This window comes from Cricetulus griseus, chromosome 8, assembly GCF_003668045.3.
Source record: "Cricetulus griseus strain 17A/GY chromosome 8, alternate assembly CriGri-PICRH-1.0, whole genome shotgun sequence".
NCBI lineage: Eukaryota > Metazoa > Chordata > Mammalia > Rodentia > Cricetidae > Cricetulus > Cricetulus griseus.
This window is the reverse complement of record NC_048601.1, coordinates 94,826,079-94,841,923: the sequence shown is the minus strand read 5'-3', so window position 1 is coordinate 94,841,923 and position 15,845 is coordinate 94,826,079. Positions and strand designations below refer to the sequence as shown.

Sequence of the window (15,845 nt, the reverse complement as noted above, 5' to 3'; positions counted from 1 at the left end):
AAGGCCACTGTGAACACTCGAAGGCTGGTGCAGAGGCGTGGGGAGCCATACCTATTCCTCTGGCAAAGTACTCTCGACATAAGTGCAGGTCATTCTCACAGGATATTAAAATGATCTCTGACAGACTCTAGGAGGAGAGAGAGCTCATGAGTGAGGGAAAGATGCCCTCGTGTGACAGCGCTGGATTCTTGGGGCTCTGTTCTCTCACCTTATTCTGTTTATGCTCCATGAGCTTCCGGAAGGATGGCTGCTTGGCCAGCACCTTGCCCCCTGCACACTCTACAATGGCCTTCATTGTTGCAAGGCTCGGGCAGATGCCAGGGGTGATATAGAAATACTTTGTCTAGAAATAAACAGATTGTAACTTCATAAACTGGATCCTGAGTTTCTTGTGTTTTTTGAGACAGGGTCTCTCTGTAGACTTGGCTGTCCTGGAACTTTCTGTGGCCCAGGCTGACCTCCCACTTAGAGATCCTCCTGACTCTGTCTCCCAAGAGCTGGGATTTAAAGGTGTGAACCACCACATCCAGTTCTGAGATTTTTAATAAAATATTTAATTTTCTAGAACTTTTAAGGTTATATTCTCCAACAGTTCCCTACCTACCCAGACACACACAAAGCAAGTTAGATGAACACTTCCCAGCTGGAATGTGGCCCATAGTCAGTAAAAGTAACCACATTTAACTGCCTGTGGTCAATCTGCAGACTTCACTAACAAACTCAAGTCCAATAATGTGTTGGTGTTGCATTAAGGACAGAAATCAAAACACTTCCCTTGGTGTCATTTAGCCAAACATAAGTCCAGAATTTAAATTCTCTACTTCTTTTTCCTTGTGTCTTCCATCCTCGTCTCTGTATGGTGTGGGTCTGAACCTGTGCCTGCCTGAAGGCTACCTTGTGACTCTGTCCCTGTTCCTGTCCTTCACCACGGTTTTCCACTCCCCTTTACTGAACAGCATAAGAAGCAACATCACAGAAGGCAATGATCCAGACAACAGACAATATTACAAACATGACTGTTTATGAAGCAGTAGTATCCAAATGTTGTATTCAACATTTATGGTGGATATTTGTTTATAAGATGGCTTTTAGCCTATCTGCTGCTTCCAGCAAAGATTATCAGAACACACATACATTACTGTTAGGTCAGGGGCAAGGGAGAGTACATAATGTAAGTACAGCTATGTACTAGCTTAGGTTGAAAGGTTGATTAAATGGGAAAACCAAGGCAAGTAAGGTCCCCGCCTGCCTCCTGCCCCCTCATTTTTCAATACAGTGTTTCTCTGTGCATAGCTGTCCTAGAACTCACTTTTTGAAAAAGGTTGGCCTGGAACTCACAGAGATCCACCTGTCCCTGTCTCCTGAATACCGGAATTAAAGGTGCATATCTTCACACTCATCTAAATCTCATGTAACCCAAGGTACATTACTGACTGCACTGTGAAAAATACTAGAAGTTCCACTCTCTCAGAACCCAAGCTATTTTTATCACAATGCATTGCCACGGCTGTGCCAACTACAAGAACCAAAGCATTCCATGACAAGGCAGGATGGTGGCACACATTTGCCAGTCTGTAACATTCCAAGGCAGCATGGCATTTGGCCACAGCTGTCTTCCTAGCAGGGGAACAGCAGCCCCATCCTGCTGCTACAAACAGAATAGGAAACCATACTGACACTGATGCGTTCCCAGGCTTATTACAAAACTCTCACAGAGAAAGGTAAACATTTAGAAAACTCAGACCCCTGGAGGTGAAATTGAATCTTAGCTTCCGAATCATTCCCAAGAAGTTCAAAGACCAAATGATTTTTATTGACTACTTAGTTCTTTGATACAAAAAAATACTTCCCAACTGTCTTAAGTCTCTGATCTGGCAAATACTTAAAATACAGACTTCTAAATTTTCCATTTAGTATTCATCCAGTGTCTTCCCAAGTACCTTCTCTAGTGGAATAGACATTTATTAAGAACACCACAAGCGGGAACCTTCAAAAAATTGTCAAAAGCCAAAAAACAAAACAAAAAAATCTAATGTTTCCCACCAGTTCAGTTATTCACCAGCCCACTCTTGAACCCCTCCGTCTCTGACAGATCTATTACAGGTCATTGTGGCAATTTCTTCATGAGAGTAGAGTGTTTCCTACGGCCAAGTGTGGGGGCACACAACTTTAATCCCAACACTCAGGAGACAGAGAAGCAGGAGGAGCTCTGTAAATTGGCGGCCAGCCTGGTCTACATAGCAAGCTCCAGTCCAGTCTGGTCTACACAGTGAGACCCCATCAAAGTTCCTCAGGATGTGCCACACTCCCTTGCAGAAAGAGTAGCCGTGAAATGGAAAGGACAGTTGGGTGATCCCATCCATCACCTGGGTCACTGTCAGACACATCTACTGAGCTCTATGGGGGTTTATTTTCCTTGCAACATACCTTAAAGAGGGGAGAAACGTGGGCTCGCTTTAAGGACTCTTCCAGACTGAAAGAGAAGAGCACTTCTGCCTCAGCATCTCGCAGGATATAGTTCTGCTCATCTGGAAAACAGAACAGTGCATGGTCTCAAAGGCACAGCCCTGTGCAGAGAGGGCCACATGGAGGCAGCAGACTCTACCCACAGCCACACTCCCCCTGCCACTTGGGTATTGTCCTGACTATTTTTATGTCAGCTTGACACAGGCTAGAGTCATCTGAGAACATAGAACCTCAATAGGGAAACTGCCTCTTGTGGTAATTTGTAATAGGTCCCCGTAAGCTCAGGGAGTGGCACTATTAGGAGGTGTGGCCACATTGAGTAGGTGTGTCCTTAGAGGAGAAGTGTGTCATTGTGGGGTGGGCTTTGAGGTCTCCTTTGCTCAAGCTACACCCAGTGTGGACACAGACTTTCTGCTGCCTGCAATGAAGATGGAGAACTCTCAGCTCCTTCTATAACACTATGTCCGCCATGTCATAGCATAATAACTGACTAAAGCTCTGAAACAGCAAGCCACTACCAATTAAATGTCTTCCTTTGTAAGAGTTGCTGTGGTCATGTCGTTCTCTTCACAGCAACAGAAACCTTAACTAAGACACCTGCATTTTCTTTACAGTGTTTGATGGAGGAGGACTCAGTCCACTGAGGGCAGTCCACCCCTGACTGGCGGTCCTAGGTACTGAAAGAGAGCAGGCTTAGAGAGCCATGTGGAACAAGCCACTAGGTAGCACTCCTTCCTGACCTATGCATCAGCTCCACAGGCTCCCACCCTGCTTGAGTTTCTGCCCTGACTTCCTTGGATGCTGAACTATGATATGGAAGTGCACAGAACTAAACCCTTTTCTTTCCAAGCTGCTTTTTGGTCATGGTGCTTCATCACAGCAACAGTAACCCAAACTAAGATATTTCATGTCTCATTTTCTGCTTCACTCACTTCCTTTGAAAACAGCCAGACTATACAAGACCAGGATAAGTGTTCTACCACAGAGCTACACTCCAGCCCCCAGGGGTAACTACTAATAGGAAGAACCATCCTGTTAGAGCTTCCAGAGGCTGCTCATCAATGGGCCCCAATGAGAGGATGCCGACAGCAAGGTGCTCCTGTCTGAGGCTTTACAGTGTGGAAACTGCGTTTTACAGGCGAATTTCCAAATGAAATGCACCAAGAACAATGGCTGCACAGCTTGTCTTTTCCCTTGATGCACTCAAAGACTAAATCTTTATGTCTTGTAGTCAAAGATGTCAATCAAAGAAATCCCTGTGATAGGAAATAAACTTATGAGCTTAAATGAATAAATAAATCCAAGAAAAGGCCACAGCGTTGTCACTGAAATCAAGCACCATGGCACAGCACTCACCGATGAACTTCTGGCACTTGAAGCACTCCTCTAGCCACTCCGGAGTCACGATGTGCCTCACCACAGAGATGGCCGTCAGGAACTTCACGGTCCGAGTCACCTTGCTGGCGATGAGATGGGTGCACTTCTTCGTGGACTCGGCAACTTCCCCGCCCAGGGTGTACAGCTTCTGTAGCCACAAACGCCACAGAGGTGACCAACGACAGCAGAAAGTGACACGAGGGCCAGTCCCAGGACAGGACTTGCTCGTGTCTTCCTCAGCTGCATTAATTATGGGAAAAGCAAGCCTCGAGAGGAAGGAGCGCCTCCAATGGCTGCCGCAGTAGCCAACCCCACAAAAACTTGTGTCCAAACAAATTCTCCAGAAACCAGTAACTCCAACCTAAAAAACCCGAGGCCCCAGGGCTCACTGCTTTAGATATGCTATCCTGAAATAGATCCCTAAGAAGCACATGGACCCCATCTCCATCTGAACAGTGGCATAACCGGGAGACTGAGGCACACTCATGTAACAGCGCTGCTTAGACTTCAGGGGCACAAAAATGAATTGTACTAAATTTATGACAACGGTATTAGTTACTGCTTCCTTAAAAAGAATAAGTAAGAGGGGGTTCTGGCTGGGTGTTGGTGGCGCAAGCCTTTAATCCCAGCACTCGGGAGGCAGAGGCAGGCGGATCTCTGTGAGTTCGAGGCCAGCCTGGTCTCCAGAGTGAGTGCCAGGATAGGCTCCAAAGCTACACAGAGAAACCCTGTCTCAAAAAAACAAAAACAAAAACAAAAAAAAAAAAAAAGAGAGGGGGTTTCTGGCGAGATGGCTCAGTGGGTAAGGGCAGCTGCCATCAGGCCCGATGATAAGAGTCATTCCTGGAATCCACATGGTTGAAGGAGAGAACTGACTCCCACATGCTCTCTAGATGTGTGCTGTGGCACGCATGCGCCACCCTGCCTCTGACACATACACACAGAGCACACAAAGTAAATAATTATTTTTTTAAGTAGAAAGTTTATGAATCAACCTTATATAGCAAGAGAATTTTTGACCATCTTCCGCCAAAACAAAACTACCAATTTACCAGATCCCACCAACCCTCCAATGTTATCTCAAAACGTGTATTTGGAAATGTCCCATCATCACCACCCTCCCCCCAGGGTCGCCTCCTTCTGCCCCAGAGAACTAATCACGGGCAGACCATGTTCTCAGAGAACCTGCAGAGGCCTATTGCCCTCAAGACTAAAGAAAGTCTTTTTTTTTAAAAATGAGACAGGGGGGCTGGAGAGATGGCTCAGAGGTTAAGAGCACCGACTGCTCTACCAGAGGTCCTGAGTTCAATTCCCAGCAACCACATGGTGGCTCACAACCATCCGTAATGAGATCCTGGTGCCCTCTTCTGGTGTGCAGATATACATGGAGGCAGAATGTTGTATACATAATAAATAAAATCTTAAAAAAAAAAAAATGAGACAGGGTTTCTCTGTGGCTTTGGAGCCTGTCCTGGAACTCGCTCTGGAGACCAGGCTGATCTCGAACTCACAGAGATCTGCCTGCCTCTGCCTCCTGAGTGCTGGGATTAAAGGCGTGCGCCACCAACGCCAGGCAAGAAAGTCTTTATAACATTCGCATTGCCCAGACTGTTATGGTAACAAAAAAACCTAATAATGAACAGCAAGGCGACCACAAATAAAACTTCACAATATTGGGGGGCTGTAACAGGCTGTTCCTGATTCAACATCCACTGCCAAGGCCACCTCAGCAAGGAGGGTGCCTATATGCAAGCCACTCAAGCACTCTACCCGAGTGACATCTCCCAGCTAAGCGCTATGTTAATAAATGGCTAACCCTAAAGCAAATACAGAGAGGACCCTGCTGAAACACAGTTTTCACCTTAATGTACTGCTGAACTTGAACAGGCTCAAATCCCGTGAAAAGCACGTAAGGCATCAGCTCTGGACTCAGCTTCTTAGTGGGAGGTGGCAGGTCCTCGATTCTGTGATGCAAACACACAGGGCAGTGAGGACTTCAAACACGTGCTCTTTAGGGAACCCAGAATCAACAAGCTTTAAGAGTGTGGTAGTGTTTGGGGGGTGTCTGATGGATGATGTCCTTTCTCTTGAAACCAGTTAACATACAGTTCCACCCCAAAGGATGCCACCTGAAACATCCAAGAGAAGCAAGCATCCAGATCATTCTTGTTAAGAACGATGCTCTCAGGTAGGCATGGAGGTGCACATCTCCAATCCCAGCCCTTGGGAGATAGAGCCAGGAAGATCAAATTAAAGCCAACCTCAACTCCATGGTGAGTTTGAGACCAGCCTGGGCTACATGAAACCCTGAACAACAACAACAACAACAAAAAAAAAAAACAGTAAGGAAAGAGGCCAACTTTCTCCTCTTCCTATCAATCTCCCCTGTGATTATGGTTCAGTCGGGCTTTAAAAGGAAGCAGTATTAGCACTAGTTTTTGTTTCATTGATTTACCAGTGTGCTCAGTATAGGGGTCACTCTTCACCTTAATACATATGTTCCCAACACAGTGGCCACAATTCATGCTAACAATTATGTTTCCAGTACAGTGGCCACTCTTCACAATAAAGTGTATTTTTAGTATTTTCATTTATGTAATATTTTGCCACAGGGCTGACAGAACCCAGAGCTTCAACACACTGGGCAAGGGCTCTACAACTGAGTCTAATCAGTCAGCACCTTACATCAAGGTTTTTTTCAAAAAAAAAACTCTCAAGTGACTGTGGCTTTCTGCTGTTATAGTCATGAGGACAGACAGTGGGTGTCCTGGCATGCCTACACTGTTAAAATTTCTAGCCCTGTCTTCATCAAGACACTGCAAGGCACAGTTTAAGTAAAAGCCTTTGGCCTTGTACAGTTACCTTCAATGTACTCAAATCTTATTTCTCAGTTTCTATGGAAATAAGATGGTCTGGAAAAACTTTCAACAGCTTTTAAAATCTGAGTTTTACAGCCTGTGCTCTGGGTGTGGGAGTGAGAGAGAGAGATGAGATGAGGAAATGCTGATCACAAAGGCCACTCAACAGCCCCCTCTCAGCAAGTACAGTACGGAGCCCAGAGCTCCTGAGGGTCATGAAGAGACCAGAACCCCTTCCTTGGCTGGCTACTGTTCGCTGTGGCTTTTGCTCTCAGGGAGACAGTGACACTCTCTCCCAACGAGCCAGAGAGTACACGTGTACTAACACCCAATCAGCAGGCAATGTGCAAAGCACACAGTTGGGTTTTCTTTCCCAGGGCGGCCTCTCTGAGAACAGACAGCTCAGAGTGCCCCAGCACCCAGGTACACTTAGAGCACTTGGCAGAGGCAGCCTGTCTCCCCACAGCAGCTGCTGCTTCATACATGTTTTGGGAAATGCTTTCCTTAGAAAATGGTTTTAGCTTTTATTTTCAGTAAGTAAAAAACAAAAGTGTTTAATCACTTAGTATCTCTCAAATGAACAACTGTGGTAATGTCATGAGCAACCGTGGAAGTAGGAGATCCAGTTTAACTCCTGATTATGTGTATGAGTGTTCCGCCCCCATGTGTGTCTGTGTGTCATGTACATACCTGGTGCCCACAGAGGCCAGGGGGCATCAGATCCCCTAGGACTGGATTTATAGGCAGTTGTGAGCTACCATGTGGGTGCTGGGAACTGAACCCAGGTCTCCTGCAGAATAGTCAGTGCTCTTAACCACTGAGCCATGTCTCCAGCCCCTCAAATACAATTTACTATGAAAACTCTCAGAAACATTTGACAGTTGGCACCAATCTTCCAAAGCAGAGTAAAAGACAGGCAAGTGTAAGGGGGCCTGCCCTGCTGCACGTACCTGGCTCTTTTAGAAGAAGGCTGGATGTTGGCAACCTCATTCGGTTTCAGCTTAGGGGGTAATCTTACACCCTGTAATTAAAACATTGTCCATGTCAATCAAACAATCTCCAAGAATACAGAAGCTTCCAATGTCTCCACCACCCACAGGGGAGGGGAGGACCATGGCCCTCACTGCCGGGAAGGCTCAGATGGCACTGGCCAGGGGCAAATGCTAACACCCCAGAGCACTTGCCTTTCCCCCTCTTTCCTTTTCTATTCACCAAATCCCTGCATACTTAAAATGCCTCCCTGTTGCCCTGACCTCTCATTACATACAGAATCCTAAGCCATCAACTCCCCATCTTTATTTCAAGTATGGTGTCCTGTGTCCCAACTTAGAACATGACAAACACTATCAGTACCAATACATCTCCTTAAAATAAGACTAGCCTACAACAGAAAATCAGGTGACAGTCAGATCAGCAGTGCTGCCATGAACATGAGGTGCTGACCCCAGCAAGAGCCCGTCCCACCTCAGTGGAAGGTCTCACCCACCAGCCCAAACCACTGCCCAGGGCAGAAGCACACCAACAAGACAAGACAGAAGGGGAGAATGGAAATTGCCTGCAGGCCTCACCGCCTGGGCTACCTACACTATGCCACAGTGTTCAAGTCTTCACACTGTAACGCAGAGGCTTTTTTTTAAAAAACATACTTTAGTTAGCTGGGCCTGCAAAGTTCAAGGCCTGTCTAGGCTACAGAATGAGTTCAAGGCCAGCCTATGCAGCTTAGAAAGACCTTGTTTCAACTCCATAAAAAGGGCTGGGTGCAGAACCACTACCCAGCACCACCAAATATGCAAAACAAACCCTCATATCCCACCACCGTACCTGCTTGCATCACTGTGTTCATGATCCTTTTCTCAATCTGGCTCAGACTCACTTAACAACAAGTCACATTTCCAACACATGCTGCCATAACACAACAGGGAAAGAAAGCCAAGCACACCTCTTCTGCACTGTGCACCTAGCAGCCTCAGAGGCCTAAGCAGCATACCACACAGCGTCTGCAGGAAGGTCCTTACCTCCTGCAGATGCTCCAAGTCCCCCTCCAAGTCCCCCTCTGCCATTTCCAAAAAACCCCTAGCCAGGAGGGATCCAGCCTGCCTGGGAGCTGGAGCTTTAATACAAAGGCCCAGGAGACCAGCCTGGGAAGGCTGCCCACTTCTCAGTACGGGCCATGTGGCTTTTGAGAGATGACTCTGATTGCCACTCTGCCATCTGGGCCAACCTCAGGAAGTCTTTCACCACATGAGCAGGAAGGACACTGGCTTTTGCTGATGTGCCTGAGTTGGTCATGCTATATTAAAGTCATAATTACTAGTTTAAGCTAGAGAAAAATATGCATCTGACAGCAGGCCCTGAAGTGCACAGCCTGGAATCATCTCTGTATATTACAGAATGTGCCACAAGAGGGCTGAGCATGGTGGTGCACACCTTTAATCACAGCACTCAAAAGGCAGAACTCTGGGAGTTCTAGGCCAGTCCAGTCAACTTAGCAAGTTCCAGGACAGCCATGACTACATAGTGAGTTCCAGGATAGCTAGGGCTACTTAGAGAGATCATGTTTCAAACAAACAAAAGAAATAAAAAGAAATAAAGGCCTTGCCATGCTGGCCTTAAACTCCTACCCTCTAAGAACCCTCCCACTTTGGCCTCCCGAGCAGAAAGAACTATAGGTACACATTTCATGTGACTGGCTATATAAACCCATTCTTAAACGCTATAGGTTAAAGCTGGACATGGTAGGTAGCTCACACTGTAGTCATTTTCAGGTATACATCAAGTTCAAGGCCAGGCTGGACTCTACATGGGACCTGTCTCCAATCACAAAACAAACAGTAGAGTGGGAGCGAGAATATAGATACCCTCTACCAGTCAATCTGCAATTAACAACTTCCAGAATGTTCTATGCTAAATGGGCTCTCCAGAATAGCCAATATGACATGGCCTCACCTGTCCTAGCTACACTTGCCCTGAATGAGTGTTGTGGGCAAGCCCTGTCTGTGTCCAGGCTCCCTGCCTAGGAAGGGCTTGCAGGAATGTTCACCCAAAACAGGGAACTCTGACCTGTGGCCTGTGCTGGACCACGCCTCTGCCACTTCCAGTGTCTCTTTGTCTCTGAAGGCCTTGCCCACTAGCTATGAAAAAAAACCTGACATCTGACAGTTCTGTTCCTTGGTTCCTGGAGTGTGACAGAGCTCTCTGAAGCTAGCAAAGCTCATGTACACATGTGCCCACTCACTATCCACACTGACAACAGAGAAACATGTAAACTGGTATGTTACAAACCTATAACATGGAGAGGACAACCTTCATATGCTACTAAACTAAAAGCTAGCATTCACATGTCCACTGCAATTGAGTAACACAGCCACAGTCTGGGGGGGGGGGCAGAGGGGGAGGTGGGGGGGGCGGGGCTGACATACAGCAATGGCCACTGTGGGTGTGGGGCTGACGTACCATCAAGAGCTCTGCAGTCACCTTCACTGGGACCCTCCATGCATCTGAAAGAGAAAGATATCATCTTCCATATGGAATATTCACACCAACCTGCTGGAAGCCCTTCCGACGCAGGGAGCCTGGACACACAGGGTTTGCCCATAACACTCATTCAGGGCAAGTGTAGCTACAATACTGTAGCTCAGGTTTCTAGGACAGGTGAGGCAAGCATGGCTGATGCTTTACACACCATGATTCACCAAGGGTATGTAATGGGTGCTGTGTCCCATTCTGGGAAGACTGCAGTTACGATGAGCAGGGCCAACAGGTCCCACAACGGCCAATACACAGGTGCTGGCCGTAGGGAGCAGCTTGTGCCGTGCAACAGAGCGGACCTGAGGCCAGATATGCAGAGAAGTCTTGGTAAGGCCCAGATATGCAGAATGGCTGCACAGTGCGGATTAAAGAAGACCCCCTCCCATGATGAAAGCCTTCTAAATCCAACTGGGCTTCTCAGGTGTGACCAAAAGACAACCTGAGAAATGCTCAATTCTCAAAGGCAGAGGTAAAACCCAGTGCTGTATTACACATATTACAGACACGAATAAAAGACCTTAAAAAAAAGCTGTGCTGTATCTTATGTCCCTATTTTCCATGGGACAGTCCTCCCCTGAGAAGCTGACCACACAAGGCAGGGGGCAGCATCAGGGAGTGACAGCAAGTTCCCAAACCTTGACAGTGACAAAGAAAGCATCACCCTGAGGAGAAAACGGGGTGTGTTCCCTGCTCCAAATGCTTCTCAGACAAAAACCCAACAACCAAACCAGGGGGAGGGAACAGGGAGGTGCAGAAGGGAACTAAAGAAGCAGGTGACATGAAGAGTTGACAGGTGTCAAGCCACAGTGAAAGCACATGAACCATCACTGACCTAAAAGACTTAGGACCAAGTGAGGAGTGGGCGCAAAGGGGTCCGGAAGGTTGAAGGCGGTGTACCGGCTGTACTGCACCTGCCGCAGGGCCTCCAAGTTTCCCAGCAGAATGTCCCCCAGCCACTGTGCATTCACACACGGGATCCGCCATTCTTTGGCCTTCTCGTACTTCAAACCACTTGGTCTTTTTTTTTAATGAGAAATCACATTTATTCAATGTTAGTGTCATCTTGCCATGAATTCTTGTCTATTTTCAACAAAAGCCAATTTTAAAAAGAACTAATAAAGTGGGTGGGCATGTTTCAGCAAAGCTGCCAGCAAGCCAAGCTGGAGGCCAAGGGTAGTTAACCCCAGTCTCCAACTGGGTCAGTATCCGACTTTAAACCCTATCCCTGGTATCTACATCCATCAATTCACACTCTATTATTTCCTCCATTCACCAAGTGAAGTCTTTTAGAGGTGTTTCTGACAGTTCCGTGAACAGTGATGCCTCTTTAAAAATAGAGACAAAGATTGTTTTTAAGCATGGTGGTGCCCACCTTTAATACTAGCACCAGGGAGGCGGAGGCAGGTTTGAGGCCAGCCTGGTCTACACAGTGAGTTCCAGGACAGCCAGGACAGTGTGAGCTGGGAAGACAAACGCTCAAAGGCCTTAGAGTTATTCTTCCATGTACTTCCACACTTGAAATTCACACAAACTACAGTGTATTAGAAAATGACTGCAGCCAGACATAGTAGTAGCGCATGCCTGAGATCCCAGTACTTGGAGTTGGAGGCTCTCCACAAGTTTGAGACCAGCCTGGCTTACAAGAGGCCACACCTCCCCCCAGACAAACAAAACCACCCAACTATCTCCACGTCCCTCTCCTTAAGGCAAACAGGACGGAAACAGCTTCCAAGCCCAGCTTACTCTTTACAGATGAGGACAGTGTTGCTACGGCACAGGTACCCCGTATACTTGGCACCTGCCAGGTATGTCATTAACTTCAGGTCATCTCTGTCATTGTCAACAAATCCAGTCACAGAGATAATCTGGGGAAAAAAAGAGCAGATGAGAATATAAACACAAAGCGGCTTTGATTAGACTTTCTCATGCTCCTATGGCCTTGGGGATGTATCTGGCCCTGCCATTCCTGAGAGCATCATGAGAGTAACTTCACTGATAACGTGAAGCATACAGCATCCTCGTGGCAAGAAGAGATGAGGAGCTGCACTCACAAGGGAGTATTTCTGGCATCTGTGCAATGCTGCTCAGGTAATTTCAGGTTACTGTGCGGAGCACACACACAAAGGGCAGGTCTTTATTTTCCTCACTCATCCAGACTCTGGATCACTGGGTTGCAAGTGCCCACAAGTACTGCCTACGTCTGCCCAACAGCAGCTGACTCATCCTAGCATTTGGCGTGTCAATGAGGTAAAACGCCTCGTCTTTGCCACTGCTACGGTGGGCACGGTGCACAGAGGAGAGGGTGAGAAGCACCCAGGAGTCTGGGACACAACTGTGGAAAGCCAAGCAGGAGAGGGGACGGGTCTCACATGCTGTGAACAGGGTTTGCCCCCGGGTGGAAATGCCACAGGGAAATGCAGGGCTCGATGGGGCGGCACCAGTTTCTTCTTCTTCAGGACTGTGTTGAGCCAGTGTGCAGTGACACACCGCTTCCTCTCCCGTAGCGCCTGGCAAACAAAACAACAGTCATGCTGTCTCAGGCTCTTTGCTTAGAACCAGGGAGAAAATGGTTGGCTTACATAATACAGCGCCACCTTCCCAGAACCAATGAATCAAAGAGGTCACCTCCAGGGGATCTGAGGCTTCTGGCCCCCCAGGGCACCTACACACACTTTATGCACTTACAAAGAAATACATATACACATGATTAAATTTAAACCTCAAAGAAAAACTAGTCAGAAACCACACAACACAATCCCCCCACAAAGGGAAACACCCCTACACCCTGCATACAAAGCATGTACATATAACAGACTCCTAAATTTAACCACAGGTGAAGCTCACAGTCTAAAGTGGGACAGTCACCGGTACCTAACAAGGTGCTCCTAAAGCCAATGTCACGTACACATAGCATCCATCTGAACTACCACCAACATTTTTACAAAAAGAAATGAAAACCTCAGGGATAAGGAGGTGATGCTGGGAGGAGCTTACAGCCCAGGGTTCACTGTTGCCCTCTCAGGGTCTAACCCCCAGAAGCTCTTGCATGCAAAACAGCAAAAGGTTCCACGTCCCATCTTGAGGGTCATCTGGATGGTGACTAGGAGGGCCGGCCCTTTCCCTGCCTCTACCTGGGGCCTCTCCCTCTTCCCTCTCTATTGCCCAAAGCTGTCCACAACAGTATCTAACCCAACGAAGTGACTTTCTGAGTTTTGGAGGCAGGAAAATATTCTCTGGAAGACTGTAAGCACTGGGAGGATGCAGCAGATCACTTGTCTAATGTGCAAGAGGTCCTCGGTCTAATTCCCAGGACCACGAAAGGTGTGTGCCTCTCCCACTCAAGCGGTAAAGACGAAGGGATCACAGGCTTCAGATTGTCCTCTGTTGCACACTGAGGTCAAGGCCAATGTGGGTCACATGACACTGTTCCACAAATATATTATGCACCTGCTTCTTAGGCTGCATGTAACAATGCCGCTGCCGCCAGTCACGGTGACCAACCGTTCTTACCTGTGCATACATACTGCTGACTTGGCTTTCGCAGAGAAGGTGTGTGCATCGGCTTGTGAATGTGGGGTCCACAGTGCCGCCATGCGCCTGGATTATCTACACAAAAGATGCAGCCAAACGGGATACAACAGAATGGATTTCAACTCAGACAACTATGAAGAGAAGTCAGGCTACACTGGCATGGCTCATTCACCAAAGGATAAACAGTACCTAACAGCAACAGTCATACCAGTCACGGAACCTTCCCCCAGCACTGCTACTCAGTTCTTTCACAGAAAGTAGAAGGCAATGTGCTTACTTAAAACTGAGCCTCTTCACCTCAGTACTGCTGACATTTTGGTCAGCAGAGGGTGTGGGGGAAACTGCCCAGGTGGTGCATGGTGTCCAGTGCTCACTCTGACTTCTCACTGGGCACCAGTGGTGTCACTTCTAACTACCAAATGCTCCCAGAGCAGGTCCACTGCCCTTACACACCCTCACACTGCGTCAGAATGTAGTGTGTGTCAAGGCGCTGGAGATGGCTCCGAGAGATGAATGAGTACTGCTCATCCAGCACTCGCGCTTGTTCCCAGCACCCTCGCATCTGCCCGCATATCTAGCTTCAGGGGACCCAATGCCCCAAGATTCAGTGGGCACTGCACGTGCGCACGCACGCACACAGCATTTATGAAACATTTATGAAAACTGATTCCAGTTTTGGAGAAAGAACTATTCTATTCCGATGCTGGTTATATACCCTAGATATCAGCCAAAGGCTGTCACCACAGAGATCTGAACATCACTGCACAGCAGCTGAAATGTAAGCTCAACACTGAAAATTACCTGCTCTCAATCTGACTCAAGTGCTTATTTCATAAGTTCAGCTTCCAGGTGACATGAGAAAGCTATCAGTCCCTGCCTGCACCTGCTTCCCGCCATCTAAGCTCAGTCCTGACAATTACTAACATATCCTAACTCACACATGCGATGCTCGTTCACTGTTTTCTCATCTTACACAGTATCTACTAACTTTCCTGTGTGATAGCCACGTCATCCAGGTGGCTTCCCACGGTACCCTAAGACAAATGTTCCCCCTGTGTAAGTTCTGTTTCCTGGTGCTGGCCACTACCTCCCCTCACCCTCCACACCAGTTGTCTTGAAAGCATCCAATCTTACTCTCACTCTCTCCATAGAAATGTGTGCAAAGTGTGTCCTCAAATCGCATATCCTCTCGTAAGCCTTGGAGCTTCCTCCCTGGCAGCTCCAGAGACTCCTCCACATCCTGTTTTTGGTCTTGAGTCATTCAAGAAACAAAGGGAAGGAGCCAACTGCTGCACTGTGGCCACTCAAACAGCTGAAATGCTCCATATGGTGAGGTCTTGGCTAGCCCAGGGCATGGCAAGCATTCCCTTAAGCCACCTGCAAGCAACTGAGTCACAGCGAACCAAGCCATTTCAGAAGTCTTACCCAGAAGGGAACTGGAACCTTCACTGGGTTCCTCAGCAAGAGCAAGCAATCTCCTCACCTTCCCTGCCCCACCTACCAACTCTTGGGCTCTGTTTTCACATCTACCTGAAGTTCCTTCATGCTCACCCAAGGAACTCCTTTGTCATCCAGAGCCAATTCCTATTTCTTGGCTGCCATGTACCCCCTTGCTGGATCAGTGGCTTCCAGGAAGAAGTGTGGGGGAGGTGAGCACTCTGAGCAGGACACGTGCACTTTCCTCACTCTCCAGCTACATTCATCTGATGGGCAGGCTGTATGCTATTCAAATCAGAAATCACCACTCTCAACCCATCCTGGTCCTTCAAGCCATGCTGCACCCTAGACCTGTCCAGGCCTTGATCTAACAGTAACAGTCTCCCTACTAGTTTTTCAAGGGCCCTGAACTGTCCCTGCTCCAGCACTGCTCTTCCTCTGTTTAGTCTGCCCATGCATCCCAGGGGGAAGCTGCTGTCCTTGACAGCAGCTCTCTTCCCTTCTCTGTCCCAATTCCCATTATGCAGCATTGCAGGACTGGAGGTTAGTACAGTGGTGAAGCTCTTGCTTCTCAGAGCAAGGCAAGCTTAATCTTCAGCTCAGGAGAAAAAAAGTGAGCTTTGTGACCTGCAGTAAGTCATCTCACTG

At 47.7% G+C, this 15,845-nt stretch overlaps 1 protein-coding gene across 1 annotated transcript in view; it reads right to left on the bottom strand.

The window, feature by feature from the left end:
• The window catches only part of Paxip1 (PAX interacting protein 1), a 46,262-nt gene that overhangs the window by 1,466 nt on the left and 28,951 nt on the right, over positions 1-15,845 (bottom strand). The window contains exons 10-20 of the mRNA XM_035449057.1: positions 13,740-13,835; positions 12,599-12,736; positions 11,973-12,094; positions 11,062-11,246; positions 10,155-10,198; positions 7,652-7,722; positions 5,705-5,807; positions 3,823-3,991; positions 2,428-2,528; positions 209-343; positions 52-127 (exon numbers count right to left, since the gene is read on the bottom strand). Coding sequence (XP_035304948.1) covers positions 52-127; positions 209-343; positions 2,428-2,528; positions 3,823-3,991; positions 5,705-5,807; positions 7,652-7,722; positions 10,155-10,198; positions 11,062-11,246; positions 11,973-12,094; positions 12,599-12,736; positions 13,740-13,835 — 1,240 coding nt within the window. The remainder of the gene's footprint in view (positions 1-51; positions 128-208; positions 344-2,427; positions 2,529-3,822; positions 3,992-5,704; positions 5,808-7,651; positions 7,723-10,154; positions 10,199-11,061; positions 11,247-11,972; positions 12,095-12,598; positions 12,737-13,739; positions 13,836-15,845) is intronic.